General features: G+C 41.1%; 1 protein-coding gene across 8 annotated transcripts in view; it reads right to left on the reverse strand.

Moving 5' to 3' along the window:
* Positions 1 to 17,636, reverse strand: part of LOC126284967 (histone-lysine N-methyltransferase 2D-like) — a 322,299-nt gene that overhangs the window by 218,291 nt on the left and 86,372 nt on the right. For all 8 annotated transcript variants that reach the window (XM_049984245.1, XM_049984244.1, XM_049984243.1 and 5 more), the window contains exon 5: positions 2,611 to 3,874. In XM_049984245.1, coding sequence (XP_049840202.1) covers positions 2,611 to 3,874 — 1,264 coding nt within the window. The remainder of the gene's footprint in view (positions 1 to 2,610; positions 3,875 to 17,636) is intronic.

Consider the following 17,636-nt stretch of genomic DNA (forward strand, 5'->3'; position numbering starts at 1 on the left):
TCGGGCGGGTAGTTGCGGGATGCGAAAGTTGTTTTCAGGTAGTTAGTGTAATGGTTCAGGGATTCAGGACTGGTGCCGATTTGTTTGCCACGAAAGCCTAGGCTATAGGGAAGGGACCGTTTGATGAGGAATGGTTGGCAGCTGTCATAATGGAGGTACTGTTGTTTGTTGGTGGGTTTGATGTGGACGGATGTGTGAAGCTGGCCATTGGACAGATGGAGGTCAACATCAAGGAAACTGGCATGGGATTTGGAGTAGGACCAGGTGAATCTGATGGAACCAAAGGAGTTGAGGTTGGAGAGGAAATTCTGGAGTTGTTCTTCACTGTGAGTCCAGATCATGAAGATGTCATCAATAAATCTGTACCAAACTTTGGGTAGGCAGGCCTGGGTAACCAAGAAGGCTTCCTCTAAGCGACCCATAAATAGGTTGGCATACAACAGTGATGGGTACCAGGATGGCCCCCCTTAACATTACTCTCACTGTATATAACTCATCGCCACAGAAGGACCTACAGTTATACAAAGCTATGTACACCTCATTTATTAACTGTACATACTGTAAATCAACTTATTGTTTGTTATCTTTTTGTAGATATCAGTCTGTTATTGGCCACCTCAACTACTGACACATCAGTCTGAAAGCTAGCCAAATTTTCAGTCTGTTTATGTGACTGTCAATGACTCACTACATTGACTATTTGGTGAGACATGCCAGAAATATTGTTTTAAAAGTTCTGCAAGGTGTATCATAAAGGTGTAAAGGCATACAACTAAAAGTACACAAAACTAGAAGTAAAAAATTCTAGTAAACATGGGCATGCATGCCTTAAGAGCTATGAATATTTGTCCATCTTTGCTACTGTGGATCATGTCTCTTCTACTGAAGAAGTGCTCATAGCTCTTAAGATATGCATTGTTGATTGCATGTTTAATAGACTGTTTTGCTTCTCGTGTTCTCTCTAAATACTGAAAAAATAACCATAAAAAATCTGAAACTGGTTCAATAAGTTGACTGTAAATTTGTGTAAGATTTGTAACTTTTTCGAATTCTATATTTCCTGCTATCCTTATTACATCTGATGGAAACATGTGGTGTTTTTTGAAGGCCAATAACATTTTCCTGTTATGTTCACAAATGATGTGTTATATTGAAGAAAACAAAAATGGCAAATATGACTCGTTTATACAAAATTTAATAAATAGTCTGAATGTTGTGGTCGAAGTAGAGAAGTCTAATCAAATAGCACAATATAAATATTTGCCTCTGTTTTCCTTATGCTTCTGATGTACCCCTTGTGCACAGCCCATATTTTATTAGCATGCCCATCTTGCCCTGTCGGCTTGACTAAATATACTTCTGGATATTTTGTCAGTTTAAGGGAATTTGATGAATAGCAAGAGGTATGTAAACAAAACGCTGAGCAGTGTAGTTCACTGATAAGCAAGGTGCGCGCATGTACGTGCGTGTACCAGAGCAATACTGTGCTGCAAGTTACTTCGGATTGAAGCAGAGGGAGCTATTCACATACTCAGTATGGACATAAACTGAAGCAATAATTAGGACACTTCCTAGTCAGTATTACTTTCCTTCACAGAGACGGAATACACTTACTTGAAAATGTGCAGGATCAGTCCGAAAAGCAACTACAATTGGTTCATTTCCTTCTGGCATAGGTGCAAAAGTGATGGCTTCTCTAGATATGTTGTTCTACTTCCCACCATTTAAATCAACTGACCAATGGTCATCTCTTGGGATGCACCAGTTATGTTGGAGTGCTTGTTTATATAAATGTTGTTTCATGTTTTCTATCATTTAGCTGTTTTGGCATGACATTAAATGTGCTAGCATAGTATTATCGTGGATAAGCTTAGGGTAACAGGACAAGGTGTTGCATTACATATTGCTGTTGTATTGCATAACTAATGACAACTAACAAAAAGCACTGTGCAATCAAATATAGCCAAACAAAGAAGCATAAAAATGTTCAATCTCTGCAAATGCCTGCCTGTGGAAACAGTATAGCCCAAGAAAACATTAAGACTTCAAGATAACTGAGTGCCTCTGAAGATGATAACACCACGATACCCTCTGATAAGAAACATTGATGAATATGTTCATCATACGCATATGTGCGCGTAGCTAACTCTGAAAATACGTAGTTGCTCAATGGCTTGAATAATATCCATGGAATTAAATGTATCACCACCAATTAACATCACAAATACGAAGAAACTGATGAAATTTAACCTGTATGCCCGTTTCATTCTGCATTTCCTGTAGCAGCAGAGGCAACAGGTAACAATGTCAACCTACGACAGCGAATTTTTTTTTATTCAAAATGCAATCTTCTGAAGAATATAACTAGCTGCAAAATACTGTGATAATACTGACATAATTCCAAAAGAATGCTAAAATGTACAGAAGTGTTTCAAAGTTCATCATGTTCTCATCAGAGTGAAAAATCATTATTCAGTGGTAATTGTTAATACATTGTTTGTTCAACATGTCAATCATATGGACAACAACAATTAGGAAATGAAACCAAATAGAAATTTCAGTGTCTGGGGTACTGAACTGTTAAATAATATACATTAACATATAACTCACCTGTTCAAGCATTTGCGGTATAGTAAGCTGATGTCCTGGAGCCACAGAAAACTTATACAGCCGTTTTTCATTGTTAGAGAGATGGATGATCAGTTGCTGTTCCGTGCGAGGCTGCTGCTGGGCTTGAACTTGCACATGATGTTTCTGAGGAGTCTTGGGTTGCTTCGGCTTAGTGTTTGAGCGTTTCCGAGGAGTATGTGGCTGCTGCTGTTTTTGTGATTGCTTCTGTGGCTGTCTCTTTGTCTGCTTTGAATCCTGCTTCTGTGGTTGTTGCTTCTGGCAGTTTGAGTGCAGCTGCTGTTGCAAGTGTTTTGGCTCCTGCGAATGTTGTTGTTGTTGTTGTTGTTGTTGTTGTTGTTGTTGCTGCAGCTGCTGCTGCTGCTGTGGCTGTAATGAAATCTGTTGCTGCTGTTGGCACTGAGACTGATGCTGCAATGGAGGCTGCTGATGTGAAACAGGTTGTGATTGGGTCTGAGGCTGAAGTTGCAGTTGTAGTTGTAGTTGTGACTGTTGTGAAACTTGGACCTGAATATGAGGTTGAGATTGGTTTTGTGACTGAGACTCAGGTTGGGTTTGGGCTTGAATTTGGAGTTGGGGTTGGGGTTGAGTCTGGGTTTGTGATTGAGGATGAGGATGGGTTTGGAGTAAGGGTTGAGGTGGAGGTTGGGGTGGAGGTTGAGGTTGAGGTTGAGGTTGGGTTTGGGTTTGGGGTTGGGATTGGGGTTGGGATTGGGGTTGAGGCTGGGGCTGGGGTTGCGCTTGAGGCTGAGGCTGGGGTTGCGGTTGCGGCTGAGGCTGGGGTTGAGGCTGAGGCTGGGTTTGAGCTTGAGGTTGAGGTTGTGATGGGGTTTGGGGCAGAGGTTGATGCTGCAGAAGAGATTGATGCTGAATACGAGACAGGGTTAGGTTCTGGGACTGATGTGGCTGAGGCTGATTCTGTGGCTGAAGCTGATTCTGCTGCTGGGGTTGATTCTGTGGTTGCAGTTGACTCTGTTGCTGAGATTGATTCTGGGGTTGTAGTTGATTTTGTTGTCTGGTTTGATTCTGTTGTTGAGGTTGGTGCTGCGATAATGCAGCTAATACTTGCTTGCGAATAAATGCATTATCCAGAATTTGTTTCTGTATTTGTGGTTGTGTGACTGGCAAGGACTTCTTAGTTGTGGTTTGCTGTGAGCGTGACCGTGATGAATTAGTCCTCTGATACTGTCTCCGAACAGGACGAACTGGCTCAATGCATTGACTGTTGCCATCAACAGGAGCACCACTGCAAAAACAATTAAAAAACCTTAATTACTAATAGTTCTATACCAATAAATATCATTTACGAAATTTATAAAATATTAACTACATAAGAACTCCACAATGTAATTACTTTCATAACTAAAATTGATATCTCACATTTAACAGTTTTCTTCTTCATTCCTGCAGTCAAACATCACAATCATAAAAATTCCCAAGAAACTAACAATATATTAATGCACCTGAAAGTCAAAACACTTCTATAGTGGCTGGTTAACTCATCCAGCATCAATCATTTTACAAAAGACAATGCAATATTTTATTCCTGAGGAGAATGAAACTATAAATTATCACCTATACCATCTATAAATTAGTAGACTGAAGGTCTGTGACAAGTTAACACTGCATCAGATTGGAACTTGAATTTGTGGACATACTTTTGTGTGCAGTGGTGTTCTAGATGAGCCTTCTGGTTTCTCGTCACCCACCAACTCAAGCCTGGAAAGATTAGAGAAGGAAGGACCCTGACTATGTAATAATAGCATTCACATGCCTAGATACTGGAACCTGTGTGTGTGTGTGTGTGTGTGTGTGTGTGTGTGTGTGTGTGTGTGTGTGTGTGTGTGTTTGGCATACAATGACGTGACCAAAGTCATGGGATACCTCCTAATATCATGTTGGACCTCCTTTTGCCCTGTGTAATGTAGCAACTTGATATGGCATGGGCTCAACAAGTTGCCAGAAATCCCCTACAGAAATATTGAGCCATATTACCTCTATACCCATCCATAATTGCCAAAGTGTTGTCAGTGCAGGAGTTTGTGTACAAACCAACCATAAATGTTCAAAACAATTTATGTCGGGCAACATGGATGGCTGAATCATTCGCTCTAATTGTCCATAATGTTCTCCAAACAAGTCACAAACAATTGTGGCCCAGCATCATCATTCATAAAAATTCTTTGGGAACACAAATGGCTGCAAATGGTCTCCAAGTAGCCAAACGTAAACATTTCCAGTCAATGGTCACTTTAGTTGGACCAGAGAATCGTGTTCATTCCATACAAACACAGCCCACACCAATATGGAGCCACCAGCAGCTCGCACAGTGCCTTGTTGACAACTTGGGTACATGGTTTCATGAGGTCTGCAGCACACTCTAACCCTATCATCAGCTCTTACTAACTGAAATCGGGACTTATCTGATTACACCATCGTTTTCAAGTTGTGTAGGATACAACCAGTATGATCACAAGCCCAGGAGAGGTACTGCAGGCAACGTCGTGCTGTTAGCAAAGGCACTAGTGTCAGCTGTCTGCTGCCATATCCCATTAACACTAAGTTTCCCTGCACTGTCCTAATGGATACATTTGTCATACATCCCAGATTGATTTCTGCAGTTATTTTAAACAATAATGCTTGACCATTAGCACTGACAACTCTATGCAAACACCTCTGTTCTTGGTCATTAGGTGAAAGCCGTCAGCCACTGCATTGTCCACGATGAGACGTAATATCTGAAATTTAGTATTCTTGGCACACTCTTGATGCTGTGTATCTCTAATATTTAATTCCTAATGACTTCCAAAATGGAAAATCTCATGCGCCTAGCTCCACGTTCAAAGTCTTAATTCCTGTCATGTGGCCACAATCACATTGAGCACTTTCACACATGACCTACCTGAGTACAAGTGATAGCTCTGCCAATACACTGCCCTTTTGTAACTCGGGTGAGTGATACTACTGCCATCTATATGTGTGTGTTTCACTGCCATGTGACTTTGTCACAACATTGTAAACAGAATGATTTTGATAAATATGGAAAAACTTCAGGAAATGATTTCCGAGAGGATAGGGAGCAAAAAAGGTCATATGGACATATGGCTGGAAATGCGCTCCAAGCGAGGTACACTCACTCGAAGATGGAGATGCTCTCTGACAGTAATCCTGGTATCAGCATTGGGCAGCAAGTCCAGCAGCATGGATAAGTCAGATGACCATGTGGAACTTTCTTCACAACAAATGTCACACTTTGTATTATCACTTCGAACAGGTGCAGGCCTTATCACCAACGATCTTTCCTCCAAAGTGTCAGTTTTATTGCTGATTTGTTGCATGGGCAATGCTGGTGGGATTTCTGTCATCCATCTTGTTCACAGATGAGGCTACTATTACAAGGGGCAGTATTGGCAACTTTCAGAACACCTACCTGTGGGATACGGAGAATCCCCACAGTATGCTGAAAGTCAACTATCAGAACTAGTTCAGCCTCAACCCAGTCATCCTCCTGCAATGTTTCACAGATAAGCACGCGGGGCATGCGACCCTGGCTTCCCTGCCGGAAGGCATGTCTTCGATGGTATGAAGAGTATATGAGGCTACTACATGGTGGTGTGCCAACTCGCTAGCCTCTTGAGTATATAGCCCACTTGCCTGGCGTGTTCTCAAGCGTGCTTTCAATCAATGAAACCTAGATGGACAAAAATCTTTTATAACATCAGGTACATTGGGGACATACTTCTGGCCATTATGACCATATACTCTTTTTTGCTCCTCGAGCTCTTAGGGATCATTTCTCACAATTTGTCTCCATTTAGCAAAAAAACCCTGTATGTGTACCCTTTACCACCTCATAAATACATAGCTTGTGCTTTGTTATTTCATTGTCTCCATACAGTATCACTGTTTATTGCTAAATCCCCCTCTACATATGAGAAATAGTGGATTTTTAAACTTTACATCAAAATAACTGCTTATGTTCAAAGGTATAGCTTGCAAACGTAACAAGTATAAGTAATGATGGAACATCAATATTTATTGAAGGCAGAAATAAGATAAGAAAGGCCTGCTTGAGCTTGAGGTGAGAGAAATTTTTCTTTTTGTTGCTAAGTACAATTACATTTATGATTTGTGTGTATGAGTCTGTCTATCAATGGAATGTTAATAGGTTAGTTCATCCAGAGACAGCCCTGCTCAAGCAGAGTTCACACGACTGCCCATTGTGAGGTAAACTGCCCACAGGCTACACAATTATTGTGACTATATTAATGTTACACAGAAATGACAGTGCATTAAAAAATAGGCACTGGCCTTAGGTTTTTCTGCAATACGCAGAACAGGTAACTAATTCAATATGGATTTCACGAGGAAAACATTTTCTGTAAGTGCTCTCTTTCAGTCATATATCAATGTACATTCACGAGCAAACGAATTAAGGATAGGTGCTGAGTTCGATGGAAGATTAGGGTTAAACACTGCATCAACAACGAGGCTAATAAATAAAAAGCACAAGATCAGTTTGGGAAAGGAAATGAGCCATTCCCTTTCACAGGAAGCATTCTTTAATTACCCATAATAGATTTAGGGCAATCATAGGAAATATAAATGTGGATAAGTGAACAGGGATTTGAACTGTTGGTATCCTGAATAAAACTTCAGTTCTTACCACCACAACATCTCATCAGTGGGGTCAGGATACTACCAAACATGATACTTACTTATAGTATGACAGTTCAGCACAAGGAAGGTAAGACATGTGATTATCAGCAAATCACAGTTGTTCAATTCATGAGACACTCCTCCTCTGATGTCATGTAAGCACTGAACTTTTCAAATACTGCTAGCCACGGGTGTACCTTAAGTTCCTTGGTTAGAAAAACACCACTACCCCCTGAATCAAATTCCATGGGCAACAATGTGTTGACTAGGGCCACTGTCAACTATTGTGGACTGTAACAGAATACAAACCGGCAGCAAATTCAACAACAACTGGTGCACCACTACATCATTCAGAGACATCTCATTGTTAGAATGGTGCAAAAGCCACAACACACATGCACCCTACTCATAATCAAATTAATGTGGGAACAGAAACTCCACAACTGCACTTGTGAAGCATGGAGGAAGGTCAACTGGCCTGATGAAACACAGTAACAATTTGGAACATTCTTGATGTCAAGAAATGAATATTTCAAAACTGATATAAGGCCATGTATCCTATTTACCGATAAAACACTTCTCGGGTAAGAAGGTAAAGGCCTTCTTGGATCAAGGATGTTATAATAGGATAAATTGAAACCTCAGATATATATCCCGCCATCTGGCATCATTGATCAGTACAGGACTCTGCCACCCGATAGTGTGTAACTGTTAGTTCACCTATGGCATCCAGTAGACAACCTGAAACTTCAAAAACAGAATGTACCACCACAACAATTCCATAGTGTATCAGAATGGCTTAAAGCACACTCCACGGACATTAGTACACTTGCGTGGCAACCCAGGTCACAGGACCTCAATAATACTGAGCCTCAAAAATCATTCAGCATTCAGTGTATGCTTTTTGACCAATCTCCAGAAGTTGCAAGAAAACGTTAAGGAGTCATGCTTCAGAATTAAGTCCGTGACATAGCGTAGCACCACAGTTGCCATACCAATAGAAGAGCCTATGTGTTACTACGCAGAACATCTAATTACACAGTTCAGGAGGGGATGCAGATTGTACCGATAGTTTGAGATGTGGATGTGGCTGCAGTTTCGCTAAGGTCAGCAACATCAATTTTCTAAACTGCACTTCTTATGCTTAAACAGGAAATTCAGATTACATCAATAACAAGACAACTTTCCATACTGAGCATCTTTTGACTGTTAACTAGAAAGTACTCTATCACCACATTCCTCCACCCTCTCAAAGTCCATTTTGAAGTTTTAAATTTCTATAAAAGTACGAGGGATGACTGAAAAGTAATGCCTCCACCTCCGTAACTCTTCCAGTTGGCAGCATTGGTATGTGGCAGGTACTGGCTTGTTCCGTAGCCTCTTCTCTACAGCTCCAGTTGGCGGGAAGCCTTAGCATTGAACAGTTGAGTTATTACAGTGTAAATTATGAAACCCTGCACAGATGGTCGTTCAATGTGATTTAAGCAATGTGTAGTCACTGAATTCTTGACAGCAGAAGGTGTCACCCCCAAAGGAGTTTATGGTGATTGTGTTGATGTGAGTACTGTGTGTTGTTGGGCGAGTAAGTTTAAAGATGTTGAGACATGAACCTCTGACTTGGGTGACAAAGAGTTGGACGTCCTGTGACAGCAACCACCGAGTTTCATAACCAAACTGTTGACAGCTTGATTCAGGACGATCGTTGTATCACTCGGAGAGAAATTGCAAGCACAATTGGCATTTCACAAGACTCTCTCTCTGTGTGTGTGTGTGTGTGTGTGTGTGTCACATTATTGCTTTGCTTGGCTATCAGAAGATCTGTGTACGATGGGTACCCTGGATGCTGACTCCTGAAATGAAAGTGTACAGACTTGAAATTTGCCAGGAACTCCTCTCGCATTACGAGCATGAAAATGATGCCTTTCTCCATTCAATTATGACAGGAAACGAAATGTGGGTACACCATTACTACCCCACAGACGAAACATCAGTCTATGGAATATCAACACAAAGACTAGTCCCAGAGGAAGAATGTCAAGACACAGCCCTCAGCTGGAAAAATCATGGCCACAGTGTTCTGGGATGCAGCTGGTGTTATCCATGTTGATTTCCTTGATCGTGTAACAACAATAAATTCAGAGCGTTACATAACAACACTGTGAACTCAAATGTCTAACAAGGGTCCAAAAGGAAAAGGGAAATGTTTTCCTGCAGCATGACAGTGCCAAACCACACACTTCATGTGCCACCACAGCAGAACTTCAGAGACTGAATCTCACCACCCTATAGCATTCTCCATACAGTCCAGATTTAGTACTGTCTGACTTTCATCTTTCCTCGATAATGAAATACGAACTGCGGGGACATTATTATGGTTCTCATAAAGAAGTTGAGAGAATTGTGAGACTGTAGTTGCGGAAACAGAGTGTCAACTTCTTCTTTAACAGCTTCAGAAAATTTGTTCATTGTTGGTAGCAACATATCCAATTGGCTGGTAATTATGTGGAAAAGTGAATATTGGTAGTTAAAGATCGCATTCTAAGGATTATTTCTGTGTTTGATTTATTAAAATATTCCCATCCAAAACCAATTAATGAAGGTGGAGGCATTACTTTTCATTCAACCCTTATAATTCTAGCGCAAGAACTCCCACATTATACCTAAACAGCTTCCCTTTTAAATTGCCACTGTAAATACCTTGACTAAAGCTTTAATATATTAAAATTCATTTAATTATTTGTCCACTCTGCAGAACTCATAATTTACCACAAGTGTGTGTGTTACTACTACTCAGGCCATTTCTAACCTTGCTGTAGTCAGCATGAACAGGAACAAATGTGCAATGACACACATTGATTAGCAAGTACCATGTTCCCACCAGCAAAAGCAATTTATTTTACCGTGTACTTCATCAATGTTTTATGAAATGTTCAATATCATTTAACTTGTTCAGTTAGCATAAATTAATACAAATAATAGAACAGGTACACTTCTTTTTATTTTGGGCACAACCATATTTATAATATGATGATTATTAGTGGTGCTGGGTATACAGCGGCTATCTTCCTATTGAATACATACAGAATCTAAAGATGGCCAATATAAGATAAAAACTGTTAATGATTTTATCTTATTATAAATTTGACTGTGTTTAAAATTAGAAGATGTGTGTAATTCTTCAATCTGTCTCCTCCATAGGCAGAATGTAATTTTTTCCCAGTAAAATCTTTAGCAAGAAAACCATCATCTCATTACGAAGAAATACATGTGAAGCTGATGAAACTAGGCAACAGTGGCCAATACAGGGAGATAGATAAAAAAAGGAGTTACACAAAAAAAACCTGCTAAATGGTTAATCATTATCTGACAAATTTTATTTAGACTAATTAAATATCAACGGATGAATACCATCCCCTTCTCTTCTGAACATCAAAGCAGCACCTCCTACTTACCTAACACCACTAGCCCTTCAATTGCCAACCCAACCAGTAATCCCAATCCACCCATTGTCCCACTCCATTCCTTCCAAACCATAAGGCGAAGTGAAGAACATCTTTAAGCCACGACCGCCCCCCCCCCCCCCCCCCAAAAAAAAAAAAAAAGAAAAAAGAAAAAAAAACGAAAAGCTCATGAAAAAGCAACAGACATACAGCTGTATACATAAATGGCGGAAAAATAGTGAACTAATGGACAAATTCATTCCACACAATCATGACGATTGTTAAGTGAAACAGAAGAAGCACAATTTTGTTGTTTCTGTGCATAATTAAAAACTTCATTCAGCTAAATAATGAAAATTTATATTTAAATGCTGTGTTGAGACATGTTGGATACGATGAAAAAGTGACAAGGAAAATGAACTTGAGGGACAAGAAACATACATAGTGCACTGTCAAAAATACACTAATGGAAATAAAATTTGCAACACCAAAAATAATTAATGTACAGTAATGAAACTTCAGGAGTGCATATTTCTAGGTAACATATTCAAGAGGTTAACATTAAGATCACAGGTTAATGTAGGTGGCAAATAAGCCACAGCAAATGTGAAATGCAGGTACATTCATTACCAGGGTAACCACCAGAGTGTTGAATGCAAGCAAACAAATATGCAAGCATTTTGTTGTACCAGTGCCTGTCTGACGCCAGTTTGTGGAATGGATTTCCATGCATGTTGCACTTGGTCAGTCAATACAGGGATGACTACTGCTGGTTGTGAAGCATGCTTGAGCTGTCTTCCAGTTATGTTCCATGTGTGTTCAACTGGAGATGGTTCTGGTGATTGAACGGGTCAAGGTAGCATGTTGACACACTGTAGAGCATGCTCGGTTACGACAGCAGTATGTGGGCAAAGATTATCTAGTAGTGAAACGACCCTGGAAAACTGTTCATGAATGGCAGCACAATAGATCAAATCACCAGACTGACATACAAATTTACAGTCAGGGTGCATGAGATAACCCCGAGAGTGCTCTTGCTGTCACAAAAAAATAGCATCCCAGACCGCAACTCCGTGTGTAAGTCCAGCATGTCTAGCAGGCAGAAAGGTTGGTTGCAGGCCCTCAACTGGCTTACTCCTAACCAGCACACTGCCATCACTGGCACTGCGACAGAACCAGCTCTCATCAGAAAATGCTACAGACCTCCATCCTGTTCTCCAATGACCTCTCGCTTGACATCACAAACTGCAAAATGGCAGTGGTTCACAGTAAGTGGAATGCGTGCTATAGGGCATCTTGCTCGGAGCTTTCCTTGAAGTAACCAATTCGTAACAGTTCGTTGTGTCACTGTGGTGACAAATTTGCTCAAATTACTGCTGTAGATGCAGCACTGTGCACCAGAGCCATATGCCAAACATGATGGTCTTCCCTCTTGACAGTGCCACGTGGCCATCCGGTGTTTGTTTATTCACTACCATACATTCCCATGACCACCAGTACCAGCAATCGTGTACAGAGGTTGCATTCCTGCCAAGTCTTTCTGCAACATCACAGAAGGAACATCCAGCTTCTCGTAGCACAACTACATAACCTCATTCAAACTCAATGAGGTACTGATAAGGTGTCTTCGGCGCCTTAAAGGAACTCTTGAGTAATATCAACTCACCATGTCCAATTGCAAAAGTAAGTAATGCTTACACCCTCTACAGAGTGTATTTAAAGCAAACGTGATTTGCATCGTCATCATAGCACAACTAATGCCACTCTTATATCACTGGTGCAAAATTTGAACAGACATCATATTTCAGTTGCAGAAACACACCTACCAATTTTCGTTCATGGGTCATAGTTCCTCCTTTGTGTGGTGATTTTTTTTCCCCCAGTCAGTGGAAGTGTACAAATTGCTTTTGGGCTTTCTTATAAAAGCTGCAAGAGAAATTACAATTCTTACAGTGCTTTAAAATAAAGAAAACACATTTTGTTGAAGAAAGACTACAATCTCTCGGGTTTCCTCTGAGTGATTGCTGAACGCCTGGAGGCACGCTGGTAATCAGATTTGTTGACCCTTTTTTTTTCCAAAATTTTGACTAGTGACCCAATCATCATCTTCATGTGCTGCGAGCTGTGTTGTTGTGTGTAATTGGTGGTATTGCAACCCGACTGGTTGGAGCCCAGACAACAAGTAAGCATAGCAATGCAGCTTGCAGTGCTTGAAGATGACTGGGTTGATCATCAAAATGTCAGGTATAAAAATGGAAACAACAACTTGGCTGGACAACTAAAACGACACCACAGGTAGAAGTTTATCACAACTGTGAAAGACTTCATCAGTCTCATCATACTCACCAAACCAATACCTCAACACCTACATTCCTCCCACAAACACACTCTTGCTATAACCAAATGACAGGCTCACATATTTTGCCTCTAGTCCTGCTTAATCTTATATATTGCTCCTGAAGACATCAGACTGAATGTCCTCATTTCTGGCTCCAACCCATAATTCTGCTACTGCCTCCCTAAATCCCAGACTGATTAGTTATTAGCCTTTAGCCACTTGTAGTCCTTGACATCAACCACAACCCTGAACAAAATGCTTAATACTGCCTAAGAAAGCTGTCCAGCCTGAGGTAAAATACCTCAACAGAGGTGTTCCTGTTCCACAACTATCACCCACGAAACTGCCAACCATAGCTACCTACCCTCCCCATTCCCTTCTAGCCAACCAGCCTAGCATTCCCTATTATCTAAACCTCCCACTCCCAACCCCCCCCCCCCCCCAAACCTCAAACCCCAAAACCCAAATACTATCCTACACAGACTCCAATGCTTCATAATCGCAGGCCTCCATTCCGCCCTTAACCTCTCATCCAGATACCTCTTCAATCCTGAGACATTTGTCCTTACCAAAGAAAAGTCCCACACTCAAATTTAACAACACTGCCCTATAAGATCTCCTCTCATTCACCTGTAATTTGAACAGGAAATACCACTTCACCACCCAATCCCAACCTACAACCAACAGAATGAGCACTCCACCCTGTCTTTAACAGTTCCTACCCAAACCCCAAATGGAGTCTTCCCCGAAACCATCCTTTCCAGTCACTTCAGTAATTCCGCACTTCCAGCACTGATTCTGAATCCCTCATGATAAATATCACTGAAATCACAATCCTTACTCAAACTGAGTTCCAACCTATCTGTGATCTGAAGTAAGAAAATGCTCTACCATCACTCTCCCTGCAATCAAGGGATCCCCTATTGATACGAAGTACATGACTAAGTAGTATATGACAGAAGGGCACCATCAGCTCTTTGACATCTCACAGCTTGACATAAAACAATATTCCTAATGTTCCCGTTCCTTCCACCCTGAGTGAGCTGCAGAAAATCCTTAAAATCCTAGGCCCATACATGGACTAAACTCTACTGAAGTAGAATTCCTTAACCCTTCAAATTCTTACACCCTCACCCTTTGCTTCTTTGCTTGCATCCAAAAATACACGAACTATCATTCCATCCAGCCCATAGTTGGCTTCAAGGCTCCCAAAGAATGCATCTCAGACGTAGCTGACCAGTACCTCCAATCCATCACCATCACAAAGAGCTTCTGATCTGACATAAAACATACAAACGACAACAAGCAACAAAATTTATACTCTGACACGAGCCACCAATTCCATATCAAATACTCCATTTCTTACAGTCTAGACAACCATAGCAAATGTACCTTCATCGCCATCAGATCCAGTTACACCAATAACTTACACCCCAGGTTTTCCACTCCTGTTGCTATCCCACAGACCTCTTTTGCAAATAAATCTTCCAGGCAATATCCTCCTCTCACCAACTGATCAATCCTTGCAAATGTTGCCACTGTAAAACCTACTCCAGTTCCACCAGTCAGAGCACGTTGTGAAGCCACACATGTTTATTAGCTACCTTATGTCCACTGCGATGTGTTTTATGTAGGAATGGCCACAAGTTGATTGAATGAGTGCATGAATAGACATAAAAACTGCGCACAGTGAGGAGACACCTAGTACCTACTTGCTTAACATGCTCTAGAGAATGATTCAGGGGGCCTGATGCCTGCTAACTATATGGTCTATTTGAATCCTCCCATTCTATACCACCTATACTATTTTCCCTCAACTCTCAGAGACGGGAATTTGCCTGCCGACACATCCTCGGATCCCAGCATCCTCCTGTTTAACACATTCCTCCTACTCCTCTTTGCATATTTAGGGTCATCTAGGTCAACATTCAGTCTTGTTATATTTGGTAGGCTCTTTTCTCAATATAAAACAATTTTTCTCACTGTTTCACTTCATATCGACCAACAATGTAAAATTGGGCCCATGAACAGTAAAAGATAGCTAACAGCCATCACTATACCCATATACATGCTATGACTAAATATCAATTTCTTTATGTGACAAAGTTAATTAATTTTCTACCGTCTCTAATTAATTGTCACTTGTTACTTCTAGCCTGAGCTCTGAAGTAACAGTACAGATTTATAACGTTAAGTGAAATTGATGGATGGAACAATACATAAAATAAAGGAGAGGCAACCACTCACTTGTAGTGGACTGATGTGTGGAGCACAGGAACACTTAACAGAAAATGAACACTTAACAGAAAATTGAATTCACCTTGCCTTTTGAACTCTTGCTCTTTTCCTAGTAAAAGTACACAAAATTCACACCCACTACCATACAGAAACCCAATACACTTTCACAATTATAGCAAGACTGATTATGGACTATTGGTGACTGAAAGCACTTGCCTGTGCTGGGGAAGTGGGAAGGGATTACAAAAAGACATAAGTAAAGGAGGGGTAAGCTCCCCGACTATGCCTTGCTGACTTACTCTGCCTTGCATATCCCCAAAAACTTCCTCAAGAGACACACTGCATCTAAACATCCATCCCATAACACTGCTTTCAACCTTTCTGCCTAAACTCTGACCCCTGCAGCAGTCTCAATACTTTCTAAAGACCTCATCTTTAGCCCAAAACTGAAGTTTAACCATGCTGGACTTGTACAGGGCCTGCTTTCCTTTACTCATTCTCTGATGTGGAATTTTCTTCGTCACACATCACACTGACAATGGCCAACCAAAATCCCCAACAGAACCCTATTTAAAATAATTCCAACCTCCATACAACCAAATTCTCCTCTCTTCTATCCAGTCATCTCCTGGTAATATTTCCATACCACAAAATCCTCCTCTCTTCTATCCAGTCATCCCCTGATAATATTTCTTGAATTCCTCATGTCCAATCTGGCCTCACCTTCCTTTCCTAAATCCCCCCCCTCCAGTGAGTCAAACATTGTTTCTATCGAATCACATAGCTGTCTGTAACCCTACAACCAATTCAGTTCTTATCATCTGACCCATAGACAAAAGTACCACTAGAGTGGCCACAGATCGTAATGACTACTTGTCTGAGGGGTCTCCGTCAACTTTCGACACCTCAGTATACAAACCTTATGACTGTGATCCCGTGTCAGTATTCCAACTAGACTTCTAGTAGCTCCTCAAGGCCTTAGACCAATCCCAAAACCTGGCACCCAAATCCATCTCCTCCTTGCACCAGCTACACCCTCCCCCCCTCTCCCTAACACTCCTACCTCTCACCTGTTCCCCACAGGCATGTCTACTTGTCGCCCCATTGTGGCTGGGTACAATGCTCCCACAGAACAAACTTCTCACTTTGTTGGCCATCTCCAAACTTGTATCCATAATCACCCGTCCTGCATGGAAGACACTGCTTGCTGCCATTGGCATCTCTCCACAGTTCCTGTTTTGTTATCACCAGACTCCTTGTCAATCATCATGCCTGTGATATACTTTCACACCAACATCCCCCATGTCAGTGGTTTTGTGGCCATGGTACACTACCTCCTTAGCATTGCCCTGATACCAAACTTATCACCTCTTTTTAATCTCCTGATCAATCTCATCCTGACAAATCTATAAAAGAATTTGTGTTACTGCCATGGGCACCATCTTAGGCTATCTTATTTGTGGGCCATCTGGAGGAATCATCCCTATCCAGCCTATGCCTACAACCCCTTGCCTGTTTCAGATTCACTGATAACATTTTCACAATCTAGATTCGTGACAATGATAACCTCTGCTCTTTCCTCCATAACCTAAACACTTAATCCAAATCCATTCCACTTAGTCCTTCTCAACTCAACAAGCCACATCTCTACCTCTCAGATGGCTCCAAAAACATTTCTTTTCACATCAACCACCAGTAGATCCACTTTGATAGCTGTCACCCATCCCAATTCAGAATGCAATCACCTTACAGCTTTGCCACCTGTGGATGCTATGGCATTTGCAATGGAAAGAAGGAGTTGTCTAAATATACCACAACCTCAATGGGAACTTTACTAACAGAAATGACCATACCCAGCTCATCCATAAACAGAACCCCTGTGCCATCTCCTGCTCTGACACCAATAAATCTATGAACCAGTCAGAAACAAGCACTCCCCTGCTCACCCAGTATCAACCTGACCTTGAAAAGCTCAACCACATCCTTCACCAGGGCTTTGACAACTTCTCATTGTACCTTCAGATGAGGGGTATCCTACCCCCATCACCCAACCTACAAAATATCTTTATCCATCCATATCCCATGACCGTTGCCAATCCTGTACACCAAGGGTCATTCCCCTGTGGTTGGCTTAGGTGCAAAACATGTCTACATCTGAATGACTACCCTGCAATACACACTATTTCTTCACACTATTTCTCGACTGTTCCCCTTTCGCTGAACCGCGCATGGGAAAAATAAACACTTAAATCTTTCTGTGGGAGCTCCATTTTCTATTATTTTATTATGATGATCATTTTTCCCCTTCATACGTAGAAGATGTTAACAAAATA

This window comes from Schistocerca gregaria, chromosome 8, assembly GCF_023897955.1.
Source record: "Schistocerca gregaria isolate iqSchGreg1 chromosome 8, iqSchGreg1.2, whole genome shotgun sequence".
In the NCBI taxonomy this organism is placed as follows: domain Eukaryota; kingdom Metazoa; phylum Arthropoda; class Insecta; order Orthoptera; family Acrididae; genus Schistocerca; species Schistocerca gregaria.